The sequence below is a fragment of the Antennarius striatus genome, chromosome 9, assembly GCF_040054535.1.
Source record: "Antennarius striatus isolate MH-2024 chromosome 9, ASM4005453v1, whole genome shotgun sequence".
NCBI classification, from domain to species: Eukaryota; Metazoa; Chordata; class Actinopteri; order Lophiiformes; family Antennariidae; genus Antennarius; species Antennarius striatus.
The window spans coordinates 12298813-12323762 of NC_090784.1; the positions used below are offsets into that span (position 1 = coordinate 12298813).

Below are 24950 nucleotides of genomic sequence, written 5' to 3' on the forward strand. Positions count from 1 at the left end.
TCATGTAATTAAATGAACCGCTGAAACTCTTGCTGAAAGCAAACATATCAAAACACTAACATAAAAAAAAAACCTGACAGTTCATTTTTACTTTTGTTTAAATACATTTTAAGCCATAGATGTTTAAGGTTATTAAATATCAATTTCTGTATGAAATCAGACGTTTGATGCATAGAGTGTATGGCAAATAAAATTTACAAAGTAAACATATAAGATTTGTGTTTCAATTTCTTTGGGTTATGAGATTTGTGTACAGAATGACAAATTAATTAAAATGTCATGGAAATTTTTAGTGGACGACGCAAGACATTTTACATGGTTGGCTATTCTGAAAAATTATCATCTAGCTTGACAAAGGGTTCAAAGTCGAGTGAAACTTGAGTTCAGTGTTTAGTTTTACAATTTAAGCAGAGCATTACCTGAAAAACGCTGTACATTGTAGTTCTTTTCAAATTAATTGCCACTACATAGCATCGTCATTTTCCTCAGAAGGGACCTGTCAACACAGACAAACATCAAGAATAAAAACTTCACTGATCTTACCTCAAAAACAAATCTTTATTTACCTGTGCCAAGCATCAGGAAGACTTGCAGACCGAAGATTCAGTAAATATAAAGATGACAAAGTACCATTACTGAGCAGTGTCATTGTTTGCATTCCTTAAATACTAAAACATAGTACAAAAATTCATGTCTGTATATTATAGACAAATAACAAAAAAATAGAACAGTTTCCAGGTGAATGCTAGAAAATATTGTTTTATGAACTATTAATTTAAAAATCGTATTAAATCCAAAGTCCTCGATCTTGCATAGGCTTTATAACCAAAATCTTAACCGAAAATACAAACAAAACCAATGTCACCAAATATCACAAAAGGAATGCTTTAAATTCAATAAATAATTAGAACGGCAGTTGCACCACAGCTGACTGATCCTAACCATGCCTGTTGTTTGCCTGGCCTTGACCCCAATCCTCCAATGTTTTAAGGAAATCAGGTCAGGAGTTTTGCATGACTGAGAGAAAATGTTAACAGAAAGCATTAAATAAGGCAGAGAAACAAATCCTCGATACACATTACCTGCAAAAAAAAAACCTGTTCTTATCCAGTTCGTCTCCCATTAAGACTTTTGAAAATCTATCATATAGTAAATTTTATGTAAACCTGCTAGCAAACAAAAGTCAAATGAAAAACAAACCAACAAATGGACAAAGCTGAACACATTACATCCGTTGTGGAATAATAAAAACAATTGTGATAAACCAAAAAAGACAAAACATGTAATATAACCACAAAGGATGTCTTCAAGAGTCATTTCCAGAAAAATACAAAGTAGAACAGTTGCATTGTCATTTAAGTTTATGATGTAGATATGTACAGTTGCCCTTCTTAGATCTAACATTGAACAGTATACGAGTCTAGCTGTAGAATGACACCATGTCTAGTTTATTAAGTTAAAAGTACACTGAAATGAGGTTTTACAGGATGTGAAGACATCCTCAGCAGATGGAATATTCTCTTCTCGTTTACCCTTTGGCCCTCACTGAAAAGGGCCACATCCTTCCTCCATATCAGGATAAGAGTCTGCAACATATATCTCCATCTCAATCATAAATCAGGACTGCGAGCAGGAGACTTTGGTTCCTCCTTCACATCTATTATCAGAGGAGAGGGCATTGTATTCACTTCAGAAAGGTAAAGATCCATGGCATCCATTTCAAACTCTCCTGGATTCGCTTTAAAAATTTTACAGTCATTACTCTTACAATTTTGTGTGACAGCCTCTTCACAGGATTCAAAATGCCTCGGTTCACTTTTTATATTAATATCATTCCTAGTAGACTTAAACGACTTCTTGGACAAATCCAGAGGTGCTTCACATTCTGTGTCTTGTTTAATCCCAGGCACAAAATTCAGCGGTACATTTAGTAGTGGCCCTAGAGCAGCACTCGCTCCAAAATGTTGAGGCTCAATCTTTATGGCTGAATCTGGCGGTTTTGGAGAGATTATAGATGGGAGGGTCTGGCCATGAGTTGGTGTTGGACAGACGGGAAGGAACAGGAGCAGTTTAGCACCAGGAGGTGGCTGTTTGTCAAGGGTTAACTTCCATAAACCATCTGATGGAATAGAGCCAGTGGACACACCCTCATTCACAGGGGCAGCAGGCAGGGCAACAGTCTTCTTTGGATTTGATGAGTCAGGTTTTCTATTGAACTCTTTTGTCTTTGGTGAAGATCTCTTCAAGGCCTGATGCTTTTTGGGGACACTCTTCAATAGAAAGATAAAAAAACAGACCAATCAATGAATGAATTACAAGGAAATGTGTGTGAATTAAAGGAAATGTGGACATCACATTTTGAGTAGACCACAATACTAATTTTTTCTCTACAGGGGCCTGGTGACCACATACGAGGACATTATACTGCCAGGTCCAAGGAGGTTAAATCAGGAGGCACTCAATCACAGCTAAACCTCCAAGACCATGACAAAGGTGTTTTCAGCCAGAAAGGTTTAAAACCAAATTCCAAAAGGTATCGGGTTCCTCTCTTTGTACATGATCTTAAGGTTTAAAAATATATTTTTATTTATTTTTTTAATTTTATATACTTGAGTAATCCCCGAAAAGAAATTAGTGGCACACTCTAGTTAGTCCAGATAAAATCACATGAATGTTAGTGTGTACAGGCCCTGAACACACATACACACAGGGCCTGTACTCATGCAAGGGAGGTGGAGAAGCGGGCAGCTCCTGCTTGGTGCGCCCCAAATGAGCAACTTGTAAGGGGGATGGCGCCTTGCTCAAGGACGCCTTGGCAGTGCTCCAGAGGCGAGCTGACACCTCCCACTGTCAGCTCACCTCCGGGTGTTTGGGGCTGGAGCGGGAATCGAACCGCTGATCTCAGACCATTGGACGACCCGCTCTACCACACGCTCTACCACTGAGCCACTGCCCCATCTTCTGACAATTCTGCCAAATAATACTAATTTAACATGTTATAGCATGAAACAGTCAAATGGTGAGTAAACTGTCGGTGTTAAATGTGAAATTTCCCGAATCAAAATGTCCTGCAGGAGAACTCTCAAATTCTGAAAGCCCAAGTTTCTAATCCCACTTTCACTTTTTTATGGCACAGGAACATCCATGATGGCTGTAGTCACAATTTTTAAAAAAAAGGCCACTTCTGATCACATCCCATCATACCCTTCATGCTGACAGTGATCAGAAGGGAAACCGACTTGAAGTCAGAGGGGGAACTATTGCTTTCCAACCTAGGATTTAGTCGCTCTTTTAAGAAAAAAGCTATCAGAGTTAAGTAAAAATCATTTCTCCCATTTTCCTTAAAAGTCTGCGGCGCCAGAATGTCCACACTTACCACAGGCTGGGGCGTCTGTCCACACGTTTTAAGGTGACTGTCATAGTTCTGCTGATGGGGAAAACCCCGTCCACAGCGCTGACAAAGACAGGGTGACTTGCCAGCATGTCCTCCCATGTGGGACATTAACAGCAAGGCCGACCGGAAACCCTTACCACACTCGGCACACTTCAGCACCCTCTGGTGAGCCCCGGCATGCTTCTTCAGCTCGTCCGACGTGTCGAATCTCTCCCCGCATTCCAAACACCTGATCTCATCTGTTTTAGGCTCCTGGTTGCCCCAGCAGCCAGTGTCCTTTTTGTGTTGCTGGAATTCCTCCTGACTGAGGAACTCTCTCAGACATGCCACACAATGAATGCGTTGTGGTTGGCACTTGTGTTGGCGGTACAGCTTCGCAAGGCGGAAGTGGCAGCGGCATCGTATACAGGTGTAAGGCAACAAACCGAGATGGGAAAAGCTGTGCTTCAGGAGAGCGTTTTTTTTGGTGAAGGTCTTTGTGCAGTCCGTGCATTTAAGCACACGATGACACAGCCTCTTCCGGTGACGCGTGAGGGAGTCTGGAGAAGAGAAATGGCGTCCACATATTTCACATTTAATTTTCGTCAGACATTTGTGTATCTGCACATGATGTTCACACGCTGCCATGGAAGTAAACACATGTTTGCAGAAGTCACACTCGTAAAACTCTTTCTCAAAGTGAGTGCGCGACAAGTGGTGTTTCAAATCATCCTGCGATGCAAAGCTTATCCGACAAATACGGCACATGAGAGGATTCAGTTTGGTTTGTGCGTGTGTGCGTAGGTGGACTTGGTAGTTGTAAATCTGGCTGAAGCGCTTTCCACATTCAGCACAGCAATACGGCCGCGCTCCAGTGTGTAGATTCATGTGGTCTTGGAGTTTGAATTGGGAGGGCAGGTGGAGATCACAGACGCTACAGCAGAAGTCTCCTGAATGACTCGACTCTGTGGGGAAAGAAGAGCATGAAATACAACCATGTCTCAAGTTGTCTATTGAGCAGGATGAAGAACCTGAAAGAGATTGTGAATATATAAATAATACACCCATTAACATGTCAACTTACAAAGCTTGATTAAAATATATCCTCACCGATTTTAGAATAAGTTAGATCACACGGTAAAGGATAACAATATGAGGTTAACTTGAACTTCAAACATAATCACACTGCATGATTCAGAAATCACACACTAAAGAATTTTTTTTTTAAATGTTCTAATGTTCTCATGGATTTTGGAAGCATCCCCTCATGTCAACACTGAAAACTGACATTTAACGGGATCTTCCCAGATCTACACCCCACCCTCACACCAACACAGGTGAACTCTGTTCAGTACATCTGATAGTGAACAGTGGACACAGGACACGCCTGGCGTGAAGTCAACGCGTCATACCACTGTTTGCTTCCTCGTGATCATCTTCCTCATCGATCTCTTCCTCGTCATAAACATCTGAACCGTCGCTGCCGTCCGTGTCGTCCTTCACGTCCCGCTTCACTTCTGTCTCCCGGGGGGGCAGGACGTCCGGAAAGCCCATCTCCGTGAGCTGGATGTCGATGGTGTACTCGATAGACATGGCGACAGGCTGCTGGAACAGACGAGCAGCTCGTTAACGACCAGTGTGTGTCTTTTAAACACCGACTGTTAAACCTGTAGTCTTACCTGGGGAGGGACCACATGTGTATCTGCTCCTCGTTCGGATCTTTTATTTATTATCCAGCCCGGCTGATAGTAACTGTCCTATGAGATGAGTTTCTGACATACCTGAATAACGTTCACCTTGCTCACCTGGCGGGCACGACTGATTCTGTGTGAACGGGGTTACCGAACCAGTAAAGAGTTGGTCTAACCGATACGGATCGATTTCAATCGCAAACAAAACAAAAATGTAGCAAGACTCGCCAAATAAATGCGAATGTCGATACCAATTAACACTTCAGCCGACGACAGGATCACATCGGCCGACGGTGAGAAGGTAAAGTAGTGAGGAGACACAAAGACAGGGAACACCTGCGGAGCCTCCAGCACACCTAGAGTCTGGGAGTGGAATTACAACAGGAGGCGGCCCAGACGGGGCAGGTTGAGCCCAGCGTCCGTAGTTTAGCCCAGTTTGAGAAAGCATTTCCATTATTTTAAAACTAGTTGTACATCTCTAGGTAGGGTAGTTTTGTGACAGCACACATTATTCCTCAATATAAATCAGGTCACATTTAACTATTTTATGTGAGTACTTCAGAGTCAGAATATTATTTTTAGTAAAATAAAAAAAGATGCAAATGTTCACTACTTTGGTTTCTAAGCCACCCCTTAAAAAAGACAGCAAGTCTGAAAATGACAGCAAAGTCATGGTTTGGTATAGGTATACAAGAGATGGCAGCAGAATTATACCAATCCAGCCATCTGTGCATCCATCAATCTATCCATCTATTCATTCATCCTTACATCCATCCATTCATGTCTGCAGGGGTTCTCTCTGGTTTCTTCCATAATTAAAGTTATCAAGTAAAGCAGTACAATCCATTTAAAAACTGCTGTTTTAAATTATTTAAATTGTACTGTATATTGCTCGCTTAATCTATACATATGCACCTATATATTTACAACACAATATAACCCTAACCCTACCCAAACCCCTAACCCTCTTCCATAACCACTAACCCTCTTCCATAACCCTAACCCCCTTCCCTAACCCTACCATAACCCTAACCCTCTTCCCTAACATCTGAATGTATACCAATTACAGTGAAGACCTGATAAAACCTTCCGTTTTGGTCTTGTTACACATAATACAGTGCTTACAAATGAAATGGAGCACTAATTTTACTGATATCCAGCATGTGTCTGATTCTGAATCAATTTCATATCACTAAATGTGAGACATTTTGTGCCATTTCAAATGAGAACAAAGACAAGGCAAGCAACTTCTCCAGCAGCCTCCCTTAGGATACATGTTTTATTACATTTGAGCAGAGTCCAAACACATTGAAGTGGGGAGAGAAGCAATCTAATTAGTGAATAATACATGATGCAGAGTTTGTTGTGGGGCTCCAAGGCATTGAAGAGCCATGCATTCCATTTAAGAATGTCCAAAAGATAAAACATTATTCTAATCAGAGAAAAGATAAAACAGACTTTAAGTGGGTCATTTCCGCTGATATACCAAATACTCTACAATGAATCTGTAGCATTTAGGCTAAAAATATTTGAGGGAGAACTTAAGGAATTTTTAAAATTCTTCCTCAATGAGACTTAATTTAGAAATGAACATAAAATATTAGGTGTAAAAATTCAAAAATATGAATGAAGCTGTACATCACAAGTGTCTTTTGACAAACTGTTTAAACATTCTAATTCTACTGGGCATCTAATATGCCTCAAAATATGTACTTTTCTGAAAACAAGAGGAATTTTTTTTTTTAAATGTGAGTTGAAATCAAGACATTTGAGTAATAAATTCACACCACACACATTTGAGACTTTAAAAAAATTCACACAAATCATTTAAAAAGGTTAATCAAAACTGCTTGTTTTCACAAATCAACTGTTTTGTGACAACAGGAGTAATTAATGGATTTATCAACATTTCATTAGTCAATTTATGAGATGTGTCCAGAATGTACCAGACCATAATCAAAACTCAATTTCCAAAGCTTGCTAAAATGTTGCTTTCAGAACCATTACAAACATGTCTGATACATCATCTGGAGCTCAGATCTCCCATAAAAACAGAAAAGGGGGGGTGGGGGATTTCTCACTAAAATCTTCAAAAAACATACTCTCTGCAAAATCCCCGTGTTTCAATTATCTCTTTGAACTGGGGTTTTCAGGTTTTTCCTCTGGGTGGCTTTTCTCATGAGCTTTCAAGGTGCGTTCACGGCCGAAGCTCTTCCCGCACACTGCGCATGCAAAGCGCCCCACGGCGTGCGCTCGTGACATGTGGGCCTCCAGCTGTTCTGGACGAGCAAAGCTCTCGTCACACTCTTCACAGGGATGGGCTTTGCGTGGGGTGTGTTTCTCCTTCTTGTGAGCACGGAGCAGAATCAGGGTCGGAAAAGTGAGGTCACAATCTGGACAGGGTTGCTGACGAGACACAGGGGAATCTGCTTTAGGTTTTTTTCCCTTTCCTGGAGTCTGACTATCATCTCCAGAACTCTTATCTTCTACTTCTGATTTTGTTGCTGCTTTAGGAGGACGGCCACGCTTTGCTCCACCTGCTTTTCCTTTCTCCTCTGCTGGAGGTACAGCCACTACCTCTGACGTGTCGGTGGTCTTCGCTGCCTCCTCAGGTGCTTCTGCATCATCCTTCTTTTTCCGCTTTCCTTTTTTCTCGGCAACTGCTGGATCTTCAGCTTTGGAAGGCCTTCCACGTTTCTTGACAGTCGTTACACTGCCATTGCACTGCTGACCTTCAGGGTACTTCTCCTGGTGCGCCAACAGCTCTGACTCTGTTTCAAAGCCCTGACCACATTTCTGACAGCGGTGAGTTTTGGTAGAGTCCTCCGATAGTTCTGCTGTTTCTACGTCTGGGCGGGGGTGTTGGGTCAGACGATGGGTACGCAGGAGTCCAGCACTCCGGAAGGTTTCATTGCAATCTTTACATACCAACTGCTTCTCTGGACACGACTGTCTTCTATGGGCTGTGAGCTGCCAAGGAGTGGAAAGAAGTGTACAAATGAATTTAATATACCCTATTTTGCACACCATAGGACGCGCTTGAAAGCCTTTAATTTTCTCAAAAATCAGCGCTGCCCCTCTTAACACAAAGCGCTTAATGTCTAAACTGAAGTTTGAAAAGCTTTAAAAATGTTTTTGAGCAATTTTAGTCAGCGCTCCGCCAGATTGGCCATTTTCCACCAACATAGGACGTAATACATCACTACATACGCCAACAGCGATAAACCAATTAGAACGTGACGCAAGGCTACCTCCGGCACCCCTCCGGGAGGTACCACATCTGTTTGGCTAAAGACCCCGGACAATGGCATCAGGGAAGAGACATGTTTACGAAGCACTATTTAAACTCCAGGCTATCAGTTACACGGTTGTGAACGGTAATACAGTGACCACGAGAGAATTTAAAATTAACAAAGATATGGTTCAAAAGTGGAGGAAGCAAGAGAATCAACTGCACCAAGTTAAGAAAACCAAACTTAGTTTCCGTGGCAACAAGATGGTCGAGTTGGAAGACGAGCTGGAGCGATGGATTCTGGACAAAGAACAGCCGGGAGGAGGATCTCTACTGTCATGTGAAGCAACTGAATTCGGAGCTTGCAATCATCCCAGGAGGAAGAACTAAAGAACTCCAACCGCTGGACATTGGTTTAAACAGCTTAAAGTTAAGCTACGTGCATCGTGGGAGCAATGGATGAGAGACGGTGAACACACGTTTACCAAGACTGGGAGGCAGTGCCAAGTAAGTTACACCACAATATGTGAGTGGATTGTGGATTCCTGGAGTAACGTATCTGCTTCGACAATCATCCGATCTTTCGCAGAAGCCGGCATCATTACTGGGCAGCCACCCAGAAACAAGATGGACTCCGACAGCGATACTGAAATTGTGGAGTTGCTCAATTCAGAGACCGAAGATGAGGACTTCAAAGGATTTACCACGGACTGATCAAAAAATTAAATAATATTTCTAAAAATAACGCTGTTGTATTTTTAAATTTTAAATACGTCGTACAACACAGTTCAATCTCAGTCATTGTTTCGCTTCTGTTACCTTGTTCTAGCATGCGCCAAACAATAAAGTGCACCGTATGTATAGTTTAAGTACAGAAACAAACTCCAGAATTTAGGCTGCGCCTCTTTATACGATATGGTTTGTAAAATACGGTAAACTATTTGACAAAATTTTTACATTCACTTACAATTCATAGTTATTTACAAGCAATTTTCCCAGAAAAAATGAACTTTAAAATTTCACTCACCTCAGAGAACGTTTTAAAGCTCTCTTTGCAGTGAACGCATTTGAAGGGCTTGTCGTCTTTGCTGTGTGTTGGCTGGTGCAGAGTCAGTTCCTCAGATGAGGGAAATGTGCGGTCACACACGTAACATGTGAACAATGTGTTTCCCTGGTGAGACAATAAAATTACATTAAAGTTTGATAATGGCAAAAATGGAATTCAATGACAATAAGTACTTGTAAACTATAACTTCTTAAAATGTTGTATCCAAGTTTGTCAGATATGCTTCAGTCAGATGTTTTGGTTAATTACAAGCAGCACAGCAAAAATAGTGTCCATCTATCTTTAATGCTGTGTAAAACAAGCTCACTGCAGGTCAGTTGCTAACTTAGACACAAGTTAGGAAAAATGAATGCACTTCAGCTCTCAGTCACCATCACAGTGGTAATTTCAACATATATTCACAAGGCAGAAAAAGGCAACTGTTTGTAAGACACAAACAGTTGTACATTCAATGTCTGCATGTATGGCTGACTGTAGTTTGTGCTTTAGAAAATCTGATGAACACTGATTACAAATACAGTAAATCCCTCGCGCATTCGCACTTCAAGATGCCCAGCTTCACCTCATCGAGGATTTTTAGTAGGTCGTCACGTGATACCGTACGCGCATTCTATTGGCTGACAACATCAGGAAAGTGCGCTGCGTTCCGAGACTCGCGGAACGCAGCACATGTATTCAAGAAACACTTAAAAGTGCTTTCAACAATCTATAAGCGTGTGGGAAAAGGTAATACAGATATAAGGTGGTTTAATATCAGTATGGGAAGGGTTCATGAATGTTTAATTCACTGTAAATAATAAAATAGTTTTTCGCAGTATCGCGGAATTTCGATATTTGCGGGTGGTCCTGGAACGCATTAACGAGGGATCACTGTATATTAAAAAGCTTCCTTCACAAAATGTTTCAAGAACCAAAATCACCTGCTGAAGCTGCTGCTTGTACTCTTCCCGGTGACTTTTCTTCATATGCCTTTCCTTGGCTTTGGCACTGCAGAACGTGATAAAGCACTGGAAACACTGCAGGTTTTCATGCTGGTCTAAATGGACATAAAGCAATAACAGACATCACAAAATGACAAAGTTGGTTTTTCAGATGTACAAGTAGATTTAGCTCAAATGAATGACTTGTACAACTTACAGGACTGAACAGGTGGCGCCGGGGGTCCATTAGAAGTAACAGATTTGTAGGGCTCCACGGGCTTTTCAGGTGGAACCTCTGGAGGGGGGTCTGGCAGTCCCCGTCCCATCACGATGTCCTCTATGTTCAAAATGTCTGAGTCCATTCTTGTAAACGACGTCGTATCAACAGGCACCCACAACTTTCCTTAATAATTTAAAGAACGAAGGGGAAACAAAAACGATGTCAAATCAAAGTACCGATACATATAAAGTTGAAATTGCGGTATGTTATAATCCGGTTGACAATTGCAGCTTATCATGAATATAAAATATCATATTCCAAAATGTTATTAATTGCATTATGAATCCATTACGTTCAACAGATGAACAATAAAAATGTTTTGCATTTACACTGGGCAGCAGTAAAAGCTAAGTAAACGTTTTAATATGCATCTTAAAATATACCGTAATTTGTTGTTTAGTGTTACCTAACAGCTAATTCAATTCATACAGGAACCAGTCAAGTTTCATCTCGTCAACATTTACGTTCGCTTCTACCCGCAGGGCCGCTAGCTAGGCTAACTAGCTGCATGTCTGCCTACGAGCATCCGGTGACCATTTACTTGATTTAAATGCCTTAACGGGTCTAGAATTTAAACTGAGACCATTTGCATGATGGATGAATGCTTCAACTTGATGCCCGTGAACGTAACTGTTAGCTAGTGCTAATCCTGAAGGACCAGGATATCGAGCGGGCTACCACAAGCTAACGTTAGCCTGCTAGTAGTTAGCATTAACAACACTGGCTGCCATTCAAAAAGGGTTGACGACTTTTCGCTCCCATTACCACACTAACTTTTCTCCCGTTTTTCTCCCCTTGCATCCACTTTCTAAATATAAATATGGTGCACGATAATATGTATACGAATAGTAAATGACTTAAATCACAAATATTAATCTGAAAAGACGTTTACGTTACCTCGAACCGCTCTTGTAGTTTGACTGAGAGTTGACCATAAAGATGTACAACGGATAGATCGGACACTTACTGGCGGATGGTTGTGACAGACATTGGCACAACCAAAATGGCTGACGAGTCTTCCTATTGGTAATGTTCATGCAAAACTTTAGAGCATATGGTAAAAATCAAACTATTCCTTCCCTCGCTGATACAAAGCAACACCATGTATCGTAATATGTGAGAGGGAAATGCAAACAATAAATGGGAATGAATAAAATATTTACATAACATTACTTTGATCAAATATTTTATTTTAAAAATCGTACCACAGCAGATATTCCGTTGTATTATAACGCATACGGTCTGAAGAAACACGCAAAAACCCGCTTACACCGTCATGAGCATGGGTTTGAAGCGACCGATCTTTTCTATTTACTCTATATCTATGCGTGAAGTCCGTCACGTGACCGAAAACAACGTCGTGAAAAGTGGGTTCGTTATTTAAATTCACTGAGCTGTTAATGGTTTGTTTACTTCCGTCTTCCATCCACGTCCGGACAAATTCAGATTAAATCACCCATTTATTACATGTTTTAGCCACAGAAAACACCTGCAAATGTGTTGTAATCAATCTTTAACACATTTGCAGCATTCCCTACTTGTTTTGCTCATGTCCCCATATTTTTGTCATATCTTTGTTTACAAGTTAGTGAATGCACTCAGAACTTTTTTTTTTTGTCAAAACCTTATATTTATTTTATAAATTACAAGGGTCACTAGAGTCAAAATGGTTAAAAAACTAAATCAAAACACTTGTGTGGCTCACCCTTCATCCAGGTTATGGAAATCATCCAGTGTTGAATTAGAAGCAACTGGTCATCTATTCATCGGTAAAGGTTAACTTCATTATCGCTGCAGAAACCTGTAGGCAGAGCAAATCTCTGTTTCAACCTTCAAGAACAAAGTGGGGTTTTTTTTTAAATATGACAATCTATGACACCAACACAGTGGTGCATTTCTAACCTCCTTGTGTATGTATTTCAAAATAGTTATTTCAAATGTGAAATATCATCAGTAATAATCAAACACAGAAAAACAACAATGTATCTATTTCATTCATCTGTATTTTATTGTTCGTAATTTTTTTTTTAATTCAAATAAATAATGTCAAATGTATGAAGCCTAAAACTGGCTCATCAGAGAATATCCCAATGTCATGTGTAATAAATACTGTATTTAAAAAAAAAAAACATCACAGTAACTGTAATGTCAAAATCACATCTTTTGCAAAATTAGCTGCATAAAATGTATGGCTATGAACATATTAACATTTTGGAAACAAAAATTCATTTTTACACTGACAATACAGGCTACAACACAATGCATTTTGATATTTTTAAAACTGCACCACAATGATCCAACGAAAGAATGACACTGAAAGGCATCATGGATAGGGCTGTGAGGAGATTAGAGCTATGTTTTCATTATCTTGGTTTACATGAACCCAGTTACACTCTCAAGCAGAATGGGAAATGTTTAAAGATACAGAATGAATTCTGATGTGGTTACTACTGCTTTCCCAAACTCCCTTGACTATGGAAATTCAAAAAGCAGTTGTGGTTGCGTGAAATACAAAGAAAGACACAGCATTTAAGGCATAGCACTCGAGATGTTCTCCGACAGTCTTTAAAACGACACCGGCCTCCCTCTCCCTCCCCAAGCTGCTCAGGCCAGTGACCTGAACCATCAAACCGCGTGGCTGCATCTGGCAAAGGACTTTCTTCCAACAAGCTAGGATTGGGTGTGTCGTTTGCTGTATGAGTTTTCTCTATGGGGGGTTGAGAGGGAATTGAGTCCCGGCTATCAGCATCAATGGAGAGGATTAATGCCTTGGACACCTGTAATCTAAAGTCCATGAGAGTCAAAGGTGTAGATCCCACCCTGTGGTCCTGTCTGTAGAGGAGCCAGGAGTTGACCAAAGCCAGATCTGTTAGGTACCAGAGCACAGCTTGAGGCCAGCAGGTTGGGGCGGTGGTGGTGAGAGGGATAGAGTAAAGATTTCGTAGATCTCTGCTCATGTGAGCTGACATTTGTGCTTTCTCGAAGTTGTCGATGAGTGACCCCATGTTCCTCTGGCTGTTTCCGGCAGTAGAAAGTATGAAGCCCCAGTGTGATCTACGCAACATCAGCTTCCCGTCTGAGCTCACAAACTCATCTCCGATCTGTCCACGAGCTCCTCCCACCCTGCCGGCTCCGTGAACTCCAGCAAGTAGGAGACGCTCCAGCATAGCAGGGGTGGAGTGTTCTTGTTTGCAGAGATACACCATACTGCCTTTTGGGGCAATATTTTCTACTGCATCGTCTTTGCTAGACAGACCAACCTTAAGATCCACATTCAAGAGAAAACCACCAAATCCAATCAATGTTGTACAAATGAGAGAAGGAGAATTATTGTGAATCTTCCTGGTTAAAGGAAGTGGGTATTGGTCAATGACATAATGATCGTCCCATCTCAGTGACAGACACCCAGCTTTGAAACGATGCAACAATGGCCTTGTCTTCCACAGGGGATCAGTTTGACCTGCTGGACTATTCAGGTCATTCTGCTTGTTTCTCTGCTGAAAAAGTTCACTTTGTCTGCTTGGGGGATTTTTACATTGCTCTGCATTTTGAAATCCACAGTCGTGTCTGCCTTCCTGCATATTACTAATGACTGAATCCTTTGCAGCAAACTTCAAAATGCGAGTCAACTGGTGAAAACGGGAAAGTGGCATGGCTTCAGCAATCAAGGGCACCTTTGTCAGGTCCTCCCAGTAGAGCTTCAGACTGGGAAACTAAAAAACAACAAAAAAGAGGAAAAACAATTAGATACGAAATATAGTTTTGCATCAAATTAATAAAGCTAAATAAACATTCAAGACCAAAGGTTTAACGGAGCACAAACCTTCAAAGTTCCCATTGCGATGTGGATCCCAACAAATTGAGCAACCTCTCTTCCCGTGACAGGGTTTGGCAGTTTAGACAACTCATTTGTGCAGCTGGCAATTTCTACCCAGGTGTCCCAACCAAAATACTTTGAGAAATATTCAATAGGTTCTCTGGTTTTGTTTCTATCTCCTAGTGTTTCGAGTTGGCTCACTGAATTTGGAAAACTGTGGGATAAAAAAGAAAAATTATCATGGACACAACACTGAACGCCACATACAAAAACAAACAATTACTTATTTCAAACACATTAATCACTAAAAGCCTAAGTTTTTCCCCAATTTCTATATTTGTAGAAAATTTAAAGCTACAGAAAACTGTAATGTTTTCAGCACTGAGGGTTTGAGAGAAAAAAAAGATTTATTGTACTTCTGTGATATTTCATCTGGCTGTCGTGCGTTGCTTGTTTCGTTCTTGTAGAAGTAGGTCAATATTTCTGCTTCGGTGTCAAGCTGGGGATCAGCCAATTCAAAACTGTCCGCATCCTCTTCATCTGAGCTCTGAAGGAGGAAGTCTTGGAGGTCTGGTGGACACAGATTAGTATTTTATCAAGCAGTGACTTTAAAGGTATTAATAACAAGTAATCCTGTTTTTAAAACAGAAAAAAGAACTTGTGTATCTACAATCTAATCATTCATACAAAAATACATATATTATTGTAAAATAGACTAACCCACCTAGATTATTGTCTGTTTCTTGATGATCTGTCAATATGGCATCAGTAGGTGTTCCTGTGGTTACATTTCCACTGACAGACCGAGCGGCACCCAGTAGAACCTCCCTGTCCTCCTCCTTCACTGGATAGAAGATACACTGGCTGGTGTTGAAATCAGGGGATTCGTGACACTCCCTTATTGTTTCAGCACTATTGATGACTGAAAAAGAAAAAAGCCAAAATTTTCCGTTTAAAGTTATTCAAGGTCAACAAACTGCTGTTGCAGTCCACAAAATTGTTTTACCACCACTATCTATTAATTCCATTTCCATAATAAAGCAACTATGTGACTATCGCACCTTGCCATAAATATGACGAAGCAGTTCAGAAATTCTCAAAACAACACCTCCAAAGCTCTGCAAATACTGTTATGTGTAAATTTGTGGTTTCAAAAATAAGTTTCTTGTCTACAAACAGTAGGAATTTGTCCAGTATTTTATTTGCAGTGTTGTTTTTGTTGGAAACAAACTGACAGTAAGAGTATGGAGGACATTACACTCGACATTAACATTCTTACATGCTTCCTGTGCAGGTTAATCAAACAGTGTGTAAATTTTATGCTTTATGTGTTTAAGAGTTATCATTTAAATTTGGGACAACAAAAGCTAGGGGTTTTCTTTGCTTTCCTGTCTTGTTCAGACTCTGTGTTTGTGTGCCCGTAGACTATAGCTGAAGAATAAGCTCAAAGAGGAGTCTACTACATCTTCTCTCTGTATAGGATTACATCTTGTTTGTACATGGTCCAAGGCAAAGTCAACAGACACAAATAACCGCACAGTCCTCATGCTAACATTATTTTCTCTTTTCCATAAAATCATACACCTTCTATAGAAACGGTTCATGGGACGAAAACAAAAACCAGAAAACAAAACAAAAACAAAAACTTAGTATTTTCTAATGTTCCGGAACAGAATCGGAACAGAAAATAATTGTAATCAGATATTACGTTTTTGTTTTTTTTAGATATTTTTTAAAAAAAATATCTGACCTCATGTTCCCCTTCCTGTCATTCACTAAATGTGTGATGACAGCAGACAGATGATGAGGCACATCACCAACAGTCAAGGAAAAGCCGTCTCCCAATCTCGATTATATTCATAACAGGTAAACACTGCAGTCTCCATCCATCCATCTTCCACTGCTTATCCGTAGTCGGGTCGTGGGGGCAGCAGCTTCAACAGGGAGCCCCAAACTTCCCTTTCCCCGGCCACATCCACCAGCTCTGACTGGGGGATCCCAAGACGTTCCCAGGCCAGTGTTGAGATATAATCCCTCCACCTGGTCCTGGGTCTGCCCCGAGGTCTCCTCCCAGTTGGACGTGCCAGAAACACCTCGGCGTCCCGGAATCATCCGCACCAGATGCCCAAACCACCTCGACTGACTCCTTTCCACGCGAAGGAGCAGCAGCTCTACTCTGAGCCCCTCGCAAATAGCAGTGTTTCTCACCTCTGAGGGACACACTGCAGTGTCAATCTGAAAAAGTGTTTGATTTAGACATTAACTCTTTGGCTGCCAGTCGTTTTCAGTGCAGTGTGTCCCCGTATGCCAGCGCTTTGTAGCAATTAATCTCCTTCGGTGGACTTCCTCTGACGCTCCGGACATGTATCGGTGTTTTCTTTCTGTTCTTGATCGATCACAAGATGTTTCACTGAGAGCTTCAAGTGTTCTCTCCCCGGTGAGCTCTGACATACACAAACATTGTTGCATCATAAACTGCCGCAACTTCTCTGTCTCCCACTGATTCTCTATCGTCTGTTCCATAAGTGGATCAGTGTTGTTGTCCTGTTTACTGTAGGGACAAATCTGCAGTATATAAACTAATTGCTTTAATTGTCAATTTAAAAGTCCTAAAGCTACCTACCTATTTATGTGTACAAGGAATGTTATTAACCGGTTCAGGAATGTCCTTTCATGGGTGGAACGTAAAATCGGAAACATTATAATGCTGTTTTTGTTCGGAACGAACCGATTGGTAAAACATTATACTTAAAGCCCTGCATACATTATACACCAACATGTGCATTACATTTTTCTGTTGCATTACCCAAAATGCTTTAAAGTGCACCTGTAATTACACTTACGTGAACTGGAGGTGTCTTCATTGTTGACTGGATCTGCATTCCATTGGACGTGTCTGCTGCTCTGCATGGACTGGACCTCAGTAAACACTTGCGTGCTCTCCTCCTTCACCAAAACAGTCCTTATGTCACGATGATGCTGTGGCTGCACAACTGTATTTTCCCCATTTTGACAGGGGGTGGCAACTGCTAACGCATCTGGAAGACTCTCTTCAACCTTGATCTCCTGGCTTCTCAGGACCTGAACTTCATTCTCAAGGTTTACCTGTGCCTGAAATGAAAATAAATGTGAGCATGTGGAATTCATCATTTGGGTTAAATGCATATGATTTATATAATTAGTATCTGACCTGTCCTTCAATGTTTGTCTCCTGGTCACAAGTCATTCTTTGTCTTGACATGAGGAATTTCTCAAGTATGATTCCAGGAGATTGGTCCCTATCTTGTTTGTCTCCACCTTGCAGACCTCTTTGATTCATCACCTCTTCAACACTGGTGGTGACTGACTTCAGCTCAAACACGACTTGCTCTTCAGATGATTCCTCTAATATAGATGGTATAGAGGGTAAAGGTGTGGGAGGATCAGTAGCTTTGTTGGTCTCAAATTCCAAAATGGTGTCTGTCATTGAATTTTTTGGACTAGTCTTACCTTCAAAATTGGCTTCTGTATCAGATGTTACAGGATGCATTTCGTAAACTATCCGACATTCCTCCTGTTCCTTGTCTGATTCTGTTTGTTTGTTAGCATGTATAACTGAAACAGTCTTTGATATCATGTCCCTTTTAAGACATCCTGTTCTTCTCCAACCCCTTGTAGTATTCCTCACAACAGCGCCACTCTCTTTTTTCTTCTGGACCAAGATTTCCTCCGCTTCTTCTTTCACATCCATTTGATGAGTAGAGCATGACACAGTCTGTGACGCAAGACTTTTTTCTGTTTCATTACTAACTTGCCCAGTGCTTCGATTACTGGGTTCATTTGATTCAATTTGGGGAACATTGACTTCATGGGAAGTTGGCTCATGACTCTCATTTTGCTCCCCAACAGTGACCAAATCTACCTCAAGAAGTAAATCCTCCTTGATGTCTTCTTCCACAACACCCTGGACTTCAGCTTCTGAGCCGACATTCTTCAGAGTCCCTTCTTCTTGCTTGTCCTCACCTAATGTCAAAGACTCCCCCTTCTCACAACTCTTTGTATGCGGGGTCTTACTATTTTCTTTTTGATCAGATGGTGGGTGTACTTCTGGAGAGGTAGGTGATTGATCAAGTGCTTTTGCTTTATTTCCACCCTTATCTCCATAGCCACTCATTTCAACTTCTGTGGGGGGGCCAGGTAAAGAAGGGGATGGAATCAATGCTGGAAAAGAAACATTTCGCTCTCTGTCTTCTAACGCCATCTCTCCAACCTCTGGCTCAGTATCCCAGTCTGTGGCAGCATTTATCATCCCAACCAAATGATTGTGTTGTTTTGGAAACCGGTAAAGATCCGATTTTGACACACCTTCAAAGATATTTCCATTGGTGTAAGTGAGACCCGGACTCTCTATAATGTGCACTGTCGCCTTGTGTTTCTGAAGGGATGAGACTTCACTAAATCTCTCTCCACAGTCCTTACACTCCAAAGCACGCTTAGAATGAGAAGATATCACTCCTTCGATCTCCACTTTTGAGGAGGCTTTACGTTTCCTGGTGGCCTTTTGCTTAGGAGGCAATGTCTCAGACGACTGACAGGAAACCTGCAGCGAGGACAACAGTGAAAGAGCTTTGAGGTTCTTCTTGGGTCTCCCTCCTTTTTTCTTACCTTCTGCTTTGAAATTATTTGTTGAATCACTGACAGGATGTTTGAGTTTGTTGCCTTTACTCTGTTGAGGCACTGTTGGAGATCGAGGTGAAGTCTCCTTTGTCTGACTTGATGCCTTTGGTGTGTCTAATTTGTAAACTTTCAGTTGTGGCTGCTTATGTCCTTTCAGGAGAAGAAGAGCATCTTGAGTTTTTTGTGGTCCAGCAATGTCTGGTGAAGCAGTATTAATTTTTTCCTTTTTTTGTCTTTTCTTTCGATTTCCATCCTTTGCATTCTTGGTCTTGCTTTTTTGCATCTCTTTTGCTTGTTTTGTTTTTTTAAAAATGGGTGATGCTGCAGTTTTGTGCTCACTTACATGTGTAACACAACCTGGGGCTACGGCTTTTTGCTTTTTCATTTTATTTTTTCTTGTATCCTCTTTCATTTGTAGGTCCTGGGTCAATGGTGGCGATTTAATTTGAGCTTGAGATACGGAATGTCCCACATTCTTGTCCTGTTTTTTCTTTCTTCCTTTCTTCTGCAATGGTACTTTAGTTTCAGGGATCTTTTTTGATGTTTTCTTCTCTTTCATCACATCCCCCTGTGCTTGCTTACGCTGCTGTGATGATTTCTTTGTTTTATTTTTCTCTTTACTTTGTGGACCAAATTTAACTACCAGATGAGATTTTTTCGATCTTTGGCGTTTAGCAGGCCGGCTTTGAATTGGAAAGTCATCACTGTACATGGATCCAACCAGTTCTTGCATATATCCTTGAAATATAAATGCCCTAGCTGGTTTTCTTTTCCGTACTTTCACCAGTTCTTGAGCCGACATTACACTTATGGGTAACTCGGAGATCTGTGGTACTTGTTTTGCCTCCCCTTGTGAAAGAACCTTGTCTTCAGGGGACGGACCATTTATTTCATTTAGATTTTCCACCAGGTTCTGATTCCTTTTTTTATTTACAGGCGGTTTTTCAGGTGGTTCTTTATCAACATTTTTTTGTGTTGACTCTTCCTGTGTGTTTTGTGATGTGTCTCCATCCATCACAGAGTGAACATGATCTGGACTTACTGTCTGCATCTGGAAATCAACATCTTTTTTGGGATTGCTTTCAAATACACTTGGAGTTTGTGTAAGGGTATCTGATGGAACAAATGAGCCAGAGGGAAAGTCCTGTTGTTCTCTTTGTAAAGGGATCAACTCCAACTCAACCGTATGCAGCATTGGTGGGACTTCTGGGTCCACCTCCGGCTCAGCTATTACAGTCTGATCTGGAGTCTGCTCAGGAATCTTCTCCATTCCCGTGGTTGGTACCACAGACGAGGATGGGATTTCTTCTTGTGGCACAGTTTGGGATTGTTCCAACTCCACTGTTGGTATCAAGGCTGGGGTAAGTTCTAATATGACTGTTTCCTCCAGGTTTTGTTTGAGCATATCTACCTCATTCTGGCAAACCATTTGGTCCACAGCACCAGACTGAATTGCACTATTGTTAGACTGCTGGAAGATCTGGTGCATTTCTTCTCCCACAAGCCTTCCTGTTTGTTCACTTGGAACAAGTGTTAGTTCTATATTTTCACCTACTACTATGTGGGAACTCATTTCAGTGAAAGAGGGGGTTTCCAATTGTCCTTCTGGTGTAATAGGTTCCAATATAATTGTTTGCTCCATTGCCTCACATAGGACGTTAGACTGAGCCAATCCCACCATGTTAGATTCATTCTGTTTCATTCCCATGAAGTCTACTTGCGGTGGATTGAGATTAAAATTCCCTGACTCCGCCACTTGTGAAAGTTGCTGCACTGCCAACGGTGGGGCATGAGGCGGCACCTGCCCCAGGATTACAACTTGATTGACTTTCTGCACATTTCCCAAAGACTCAATTAGTCTGCGAATCTGCTCTGTGTCAATATTGGCATCAACTTTTTGCAGAGGTCCATTTGGCTCCACCTGTAGAAGTGCTGGTTGGCAAAAAGGTATCGGAGTAATGATGGGTGTACTTTGCTTCTTTTGCTGCCCAGCTGCAAGGACATTACCAGCTGCAGCAGGCAACATTTTGTGCTTCGTTTTTATGTGATGAAGCCGTGTCTTGGTACTCTTGAAGGTGGCCTTGCATGCACAACACGGATACTTTGTAGAAGCACCTAAAATAATAAAAAAAGAATTACGATACACTGTAGGATATTTCCTGCTACCTAAGGACACATTTTTAAGAAGTTTCAGAATCAACAACAATGCCAATAAAATTATCACAATGTGAAAATGAGCCTAAATCAACAAAATTAAAAAAGGACTTGAATTTTTTTGGAATTTAACTATTAACAGGATTTTTCTTTTAGTAAGTGAATCTATAACTTTTGAAGTTAGTTTTGCTATATTTTTGTCACAAACCAAAATATTGGACACGTTAAAATCTTTATCTACAGTAATGCTGGTGACAAGCTGTTAATCTTAAAATTTCATAGCAATTTGTTCAGAAATTTAAATTGTAAAATCAACCATGACCTTCACACATGTGTTTCTGAGCTTTATAAATTGTCAAGAGATTACATCCTTAGGATTTAGCCTTTAGGATAAATTAATTTAACCTAAAAAAGCAGATGAGAAATTTCAGTCTGGATAAATGTGCAGGCCAGACTGTGGCACCTAGAAAAATTGTAAACTAGGCAAAAATGCTAGTTTTAATGTTTAAAATAAGTTGACATAGATGGCATTTTTCTTACCATCATCTTTTTTTACTTGTTCTTTAGCTTTGTCTTCTTCTTCAGCTCCCTCTGGAAAGTGTGATACCATATGTTTCTGAAGAGCTTTGGACATAGTGAATCTCTTTCCACACTCCTTACAAATGTATGGCCTCTCTCCAGTGTGCGTTCGGCGGTGATACTTCAGCAGTGTCATGGTTTTACAAGGTTTGCCGCAGTCGGTGCAGGCATAACCATCCAAACCAAAATGAATTTTCTTATGAAGGGTGAGCTCTGATGACTTCTTGAAAGCCTGGCTACAGATTGGACATTTGAAGGGTTTCTTCTCTACGTGGGCTTTCTGGTGGGCCATGAGCTCTGTGGAGTTTGTGAAGTGGCGGTCACAAACATAACAAGCGAAAAGGGCATTTCTCAGTATACATTGTTCATATTCTGCAGGGTGACTCAACTTCAGATGACGTACTTTGCTCTTTTGATCACTGAAGATTATGTGGCACTCAATGCACTGCAGGGAGAGCTGAGATGCTGGAGAGAAAAAAAACAGAAGGCAATATTATTCACATGTATCATACTGTACTTCTAAGAACAGAGGTAAACAGAACAGCACAACCATCATCCATCCATTTTTATTTTTTCATTTCCATTTCCCAGCAGCTTCTTCCACTTTGCAGGTCACAGGGGTTGCTGGAGGCTGTCCCAGCTGACTACGGGTGAGAGGCAGGGTACAATCCGGACCGCCAATGCATCGTGGGGCCACACAGAAGAAAATCAACCACTCACGCACACACTCACACCTACAAACAATTCAGAACTGATCAGTTCACCTAACCTGAATAATTTTGGAGGTGGGAGGAAGCCGGATAACGTGGAGAGAATCACGCAGAAAAAACACACCCATTAGACTTAGAATTACACAACCTTTTATATGTTGCACGTTATTATCTAAAAATTTCCAAAAAGTGTCAACATTTGATCAGAACTTTAAATCTGTTTGTTTGAATCTGCATAGATGAATATTTGATCAAGGTAATCCAGGCTCTGGATGCAGCATGTCTTATCACGTAACACAATGACAGGGCCACAAGTTCTTAAGAGCATAAAAATGACATGCTGACTGCAGTAATGTCCACCAAAACTGTTGTCCATGAACAGAAGCAGACCGAAACACAAATGTACAAAACCCGTGTTATTCAATCAGCATCTTGATAAGTCGTCAGGGAACGGTTTATTCTGATCAAGAAAAATAACCTCACTGATAAAGATCTAAATAATTTGTTGCTGCAATATTCCTGTGTTTTGATAGGTTGTCGATGCAACATAAAATAATTTAATGTATAGTATACAGGAAATATTTTTGCACAGTTAATTACTACAGAACTTTGTGATGCCTATTCAACTTAAAACACCTAAAACCTAAAAACACAATCATCACCACACTAATAGAAATGCTTCACTTAATGATCTGTTTATAACATGGTCCAGAATGCCCACATGCCAATATTGTAAACTGGGAAAGATATGAACCTACTAAAAGGATCATGTGATTTGAAAGTGATATAATTTTATTTTCACAGTGGGGAGTCATAAACTTGTTCCTGGAGGCATAACAACACATACACAAAGTGAAAACACTCACATGTGAGAGGCACAACCAACGGTTTAGACATGTCCATCTTCAGAGGGTCGATCATGGCCTTCTTGGAGGGGACATATTTCCTACCGTCACGTACAGCTTTATCAGTCTTTTTTGTCTTTGGTCCCTCACAGCTGGAATTTGCATTTTTATCTGGGCTTGGTTGAACGGGAGCACCTTCTTTTGATGAAGAGTCAAACTTCTTCCCTCCAGTGTTCTTTGAGGGACCAGTCAGCTGCTGAGCTGCAGTCTCTTTCTCCAATGCATGTGTGACAGCCATGCCCGCAGGTGCTTCTACATGTGTCCCATTTTCCTGCGGTGCCATTGTGTCAGTCTCGGTAGAGATGGCAGATGTCCTCGCCTCCTCTGGTGAATCTGGTTCACCCTGTACTGGCTGAGATCCAGTATCCGCCTTTTGTGGTTTCTCTGTGGTTGGAGTGATGACAAGTTTTGGTCCAGCGCTTGACTCGGTTAGACTCTGCATGGCTCCAACTTCTTGGTTTCTCAAAGGCTCTGGTTTGTACGTTTCTAGGAGATCAGGCCCTGCACAGAACACAGAATATCTGTTAACTGAACAGCTAAACCAACAAAAAAATAAACACGAATTTTAAATACTTTATCAAACGAATAATTTGGAAGGAAAAAAAAACAGATTTTCTACGAGGCAAACGAGCTGCAGCTGCTTTGTTGTCTACACGGCGACAGCTGGGAAACCAGAGAATGAATGGGTTTAATAGATTTGTATTACAAAAGGCGACCGATGAACATGGGGGGAAGGGGGGCGTTGGAGACGCTTGTGTGACCCAGCAAAGAGAATAAAGGAAACCCTACATGAGCTGTTGATAACACAGTGCTGTAAGTTGCTGATTATTTAATCAAACAATCCCTCCACATAAACCAAAGATGCACAGATAGCATTAGCTTAGTTAGCTTAAATTCATAAAATTCAGTAAAAGAACGGGTTGCAAATGTTTGTATTTGCAGCTTATTATAGCGCCAAATATGCTTCTAAACTCTGTGCCTTCTCTCTCAGAAACTGTTTTAGGTGAAAGTGTGAAGTAGGATGCAGATTTTGGTTACCTAAGATCGCTCGTACGCCCAGACATCTTCCCGTCTCTTCGCTCCGCACAAAACCAACGAAGATGCCACAGACATCGCGAGCTCGTTGGACCAAGCTGCACAGATTCATGGGAAATGTATTTTTTTTCCACGTCTGTTCCCGAATATGTTCTCATCTCATACCAGGTTTCCTACGTACGGCAGCAAATTTCAGTCCAAATTTTGTGACTAACTTTAATCAAGTCTATTTTATTACAGTGGGATAAAATACACTTCTTCCTTAGTCAAGTTTATTGGAAGCTCACATGTAAGATTTAATTTAAAATAATTAGGATAATTAAAATAATAATGAATTTTCTAAACTCCAAAGGACAGAGAAAATATGCAGAACTAGTTAAATTTCACACTAGAAAAATTTCATTAAATTATAAGACAAAGAAAATACAACCACAAAAAGTGTAACCGAATTGCCTCTACTCTTAAACTTTACTTGAAAAAAAGTGATCTGTAACAGTTATTCATAATCATTTGTTTGCTTTCACATAGTCTA

General features: G+C 40.8%; 3 protein-coding genes across 5 annotated transcripts; all 3 read right to left on the reverse strand.

The window, feature by feature from the left end:
- Positions 1 to 521: 521 nt before the first annotated feature.
- Positions 522 to 5375, reverse strand: wu:fe05a04 (zinc finger protein ZFP2). 2 transcript variants are annotated; one of them, XM_068323781.1, is made up of 4 exons: positions 5053 to 5375; positions 4786 to 4975; positions 3377 to 4338; positions 522 to 2270 (listed from the first exon to the last, which is right to left on the reverse strand). In XM_068323781.1, exons 2-4 carry the CDS (start codon positions 4964 to 4966, stop codon positions 1611 to 1613), a joined length of 1803 nt encoding a protein of 600 aa, XP_068179882.1. In that variant the 5' UTR covers positions 4967 to 4975; positions 5053 to 5375; the 3' UTR covers positions 522 to 1610. The 2 variants fall into 2 exon arrangements, with proteins under 2 accessions (XP_068179882.1, XP_068179881.1); XM_068323780.1 differs by having other exon boundaries at positions 4786 to 4978.
- Positions 5376 to 6320: 945 nt separating this feature from the next.
- Positions 6321 to 11517, reverse strand: znf576.2 (zinc finger protein 576, tandem duplicate 2). 2 transcript variants are annotated; one of them, XM_068323755.1, is made up of 5 exons: positions 11460 to 11517; positions 10500 to 10685; positions 10283 to 10398; positions 9324 to 9467; positions 6321 to 8034 (listed from the first exon to the last, which is right to left on the reverse strand). In XM_068323755.1, exons 2-5 carry the CDS (start codon positions 10642 to 10644, stop codon positions 7192 to 7194), a joined length of 1248 nt encoding a protein of 415 aa, XP_068179856.1. In that variant the 5' UTR covers positions 10645 to 10685; positions 11460 to 11517; the 3' UTR covers positions 6321 to 7191. The 2 variants fall into 2 exon arrangements, with proteins under 2 accessions (XP_068179856.1, XP_068179857.1); XM_068323756.1 differs by lacking the exon at positions 11460 to 11517.
- A 1064-nt stretch (positions 11518 to 12581) lies between these two features.
- znf576.1 (zinc finger protein 576, tandem duplicate 1) lies at positions 12582 to 24461 on the reverse strand. The gene is made up of 10 exons (XM_068324825.1): positions 24422 to 24461; positions 23345 to 23884; positions 21730 to 22233; positions 17869 to 21150; positions 17570 to 17763; positions 17223 to 17490; positions 15104 to 15301; positions 14796 to 14949; positions 14386 to 14593; positions 12582 to 14275 (listed from the first exon to the last, which is right to left on the reverse strand). Exons 2-10 carry the CDS (start codon positions 23823 to 23825, stop codon positions 13010 to 13012), a joined length of 6555 nt encoding a protein of 2184 aa, XP_068180926.1. The 5' UTR covers positions 23826 to 23884; positions 24422 to 24461; the 3' UTR covers positions 12582 to 13009.
- Between the last annotated feature and the right edge of the window lie 489 nt (positions 24462 to 24950).

Coding starts and splice junctions, on each gene's coding strand:
- wu:fe05a04 (XM_068323781.1), bottom strand. CDS start 4,966: ATGTCTATCGAGTACACCATCGACATCCAGCTCACGGAGATGGGCTTT. Junction 4,339..4,785: donor TCACGAGGAAGCAAACAGTG/GTATGACGCGTT, acceptor CTTTCCCCACAG/AGTCGAGTCATTCAGGAGAC. Junction 2,271..3,376: donor GACAGACGCCCCAGCCTGTG/GTAAGTGTGGAC, acceptor TTTCTATTGAAG/AGTGTCCCCAAAAAGCATCA.
- znf576.2 (XM_068323755.1), bottom strand. CDS start 10,644: ATGGACTCAGACATTTTGAACATAGAGGACATCGTGATGGGACGGGGA. Junction 10,399..10,499: donor GGCGCCACCTGTTCAGTCCT/GTAAGTTGTACA, acceptor ATGTCCATTTAG/ACCAGCATGAAAACCTGCAG. Junction 9,468..10,282: donor ACAAGCAGCAGCTTCAGCAG/GTGATTTTGGTT, acceptor TTGTCTCACCAG/GGAAACACATTGTTCACATG.
- znf576.1 (XM_068324825.1), bottom strand. CDS start 23,825: ATGCAGAGTCTAACCGAGTCAAGCGCTGGACCAAAACTTGTCATCACT. Junction 22,234..23,344: donor GTTGGTTGTGCCTCTCACAT/GTGAGTGTTTTC, acceptor TTTTCTCTCCAG/CATCTCAGCTCTCCCTGCAG. Junction 21,151..21,729: donor ACAAGTAAAAAAAGATGATG/GTAAGAAAAATG, acceptor TTATTATTTTAG/GTGCTTCTACAAAGTATCCG.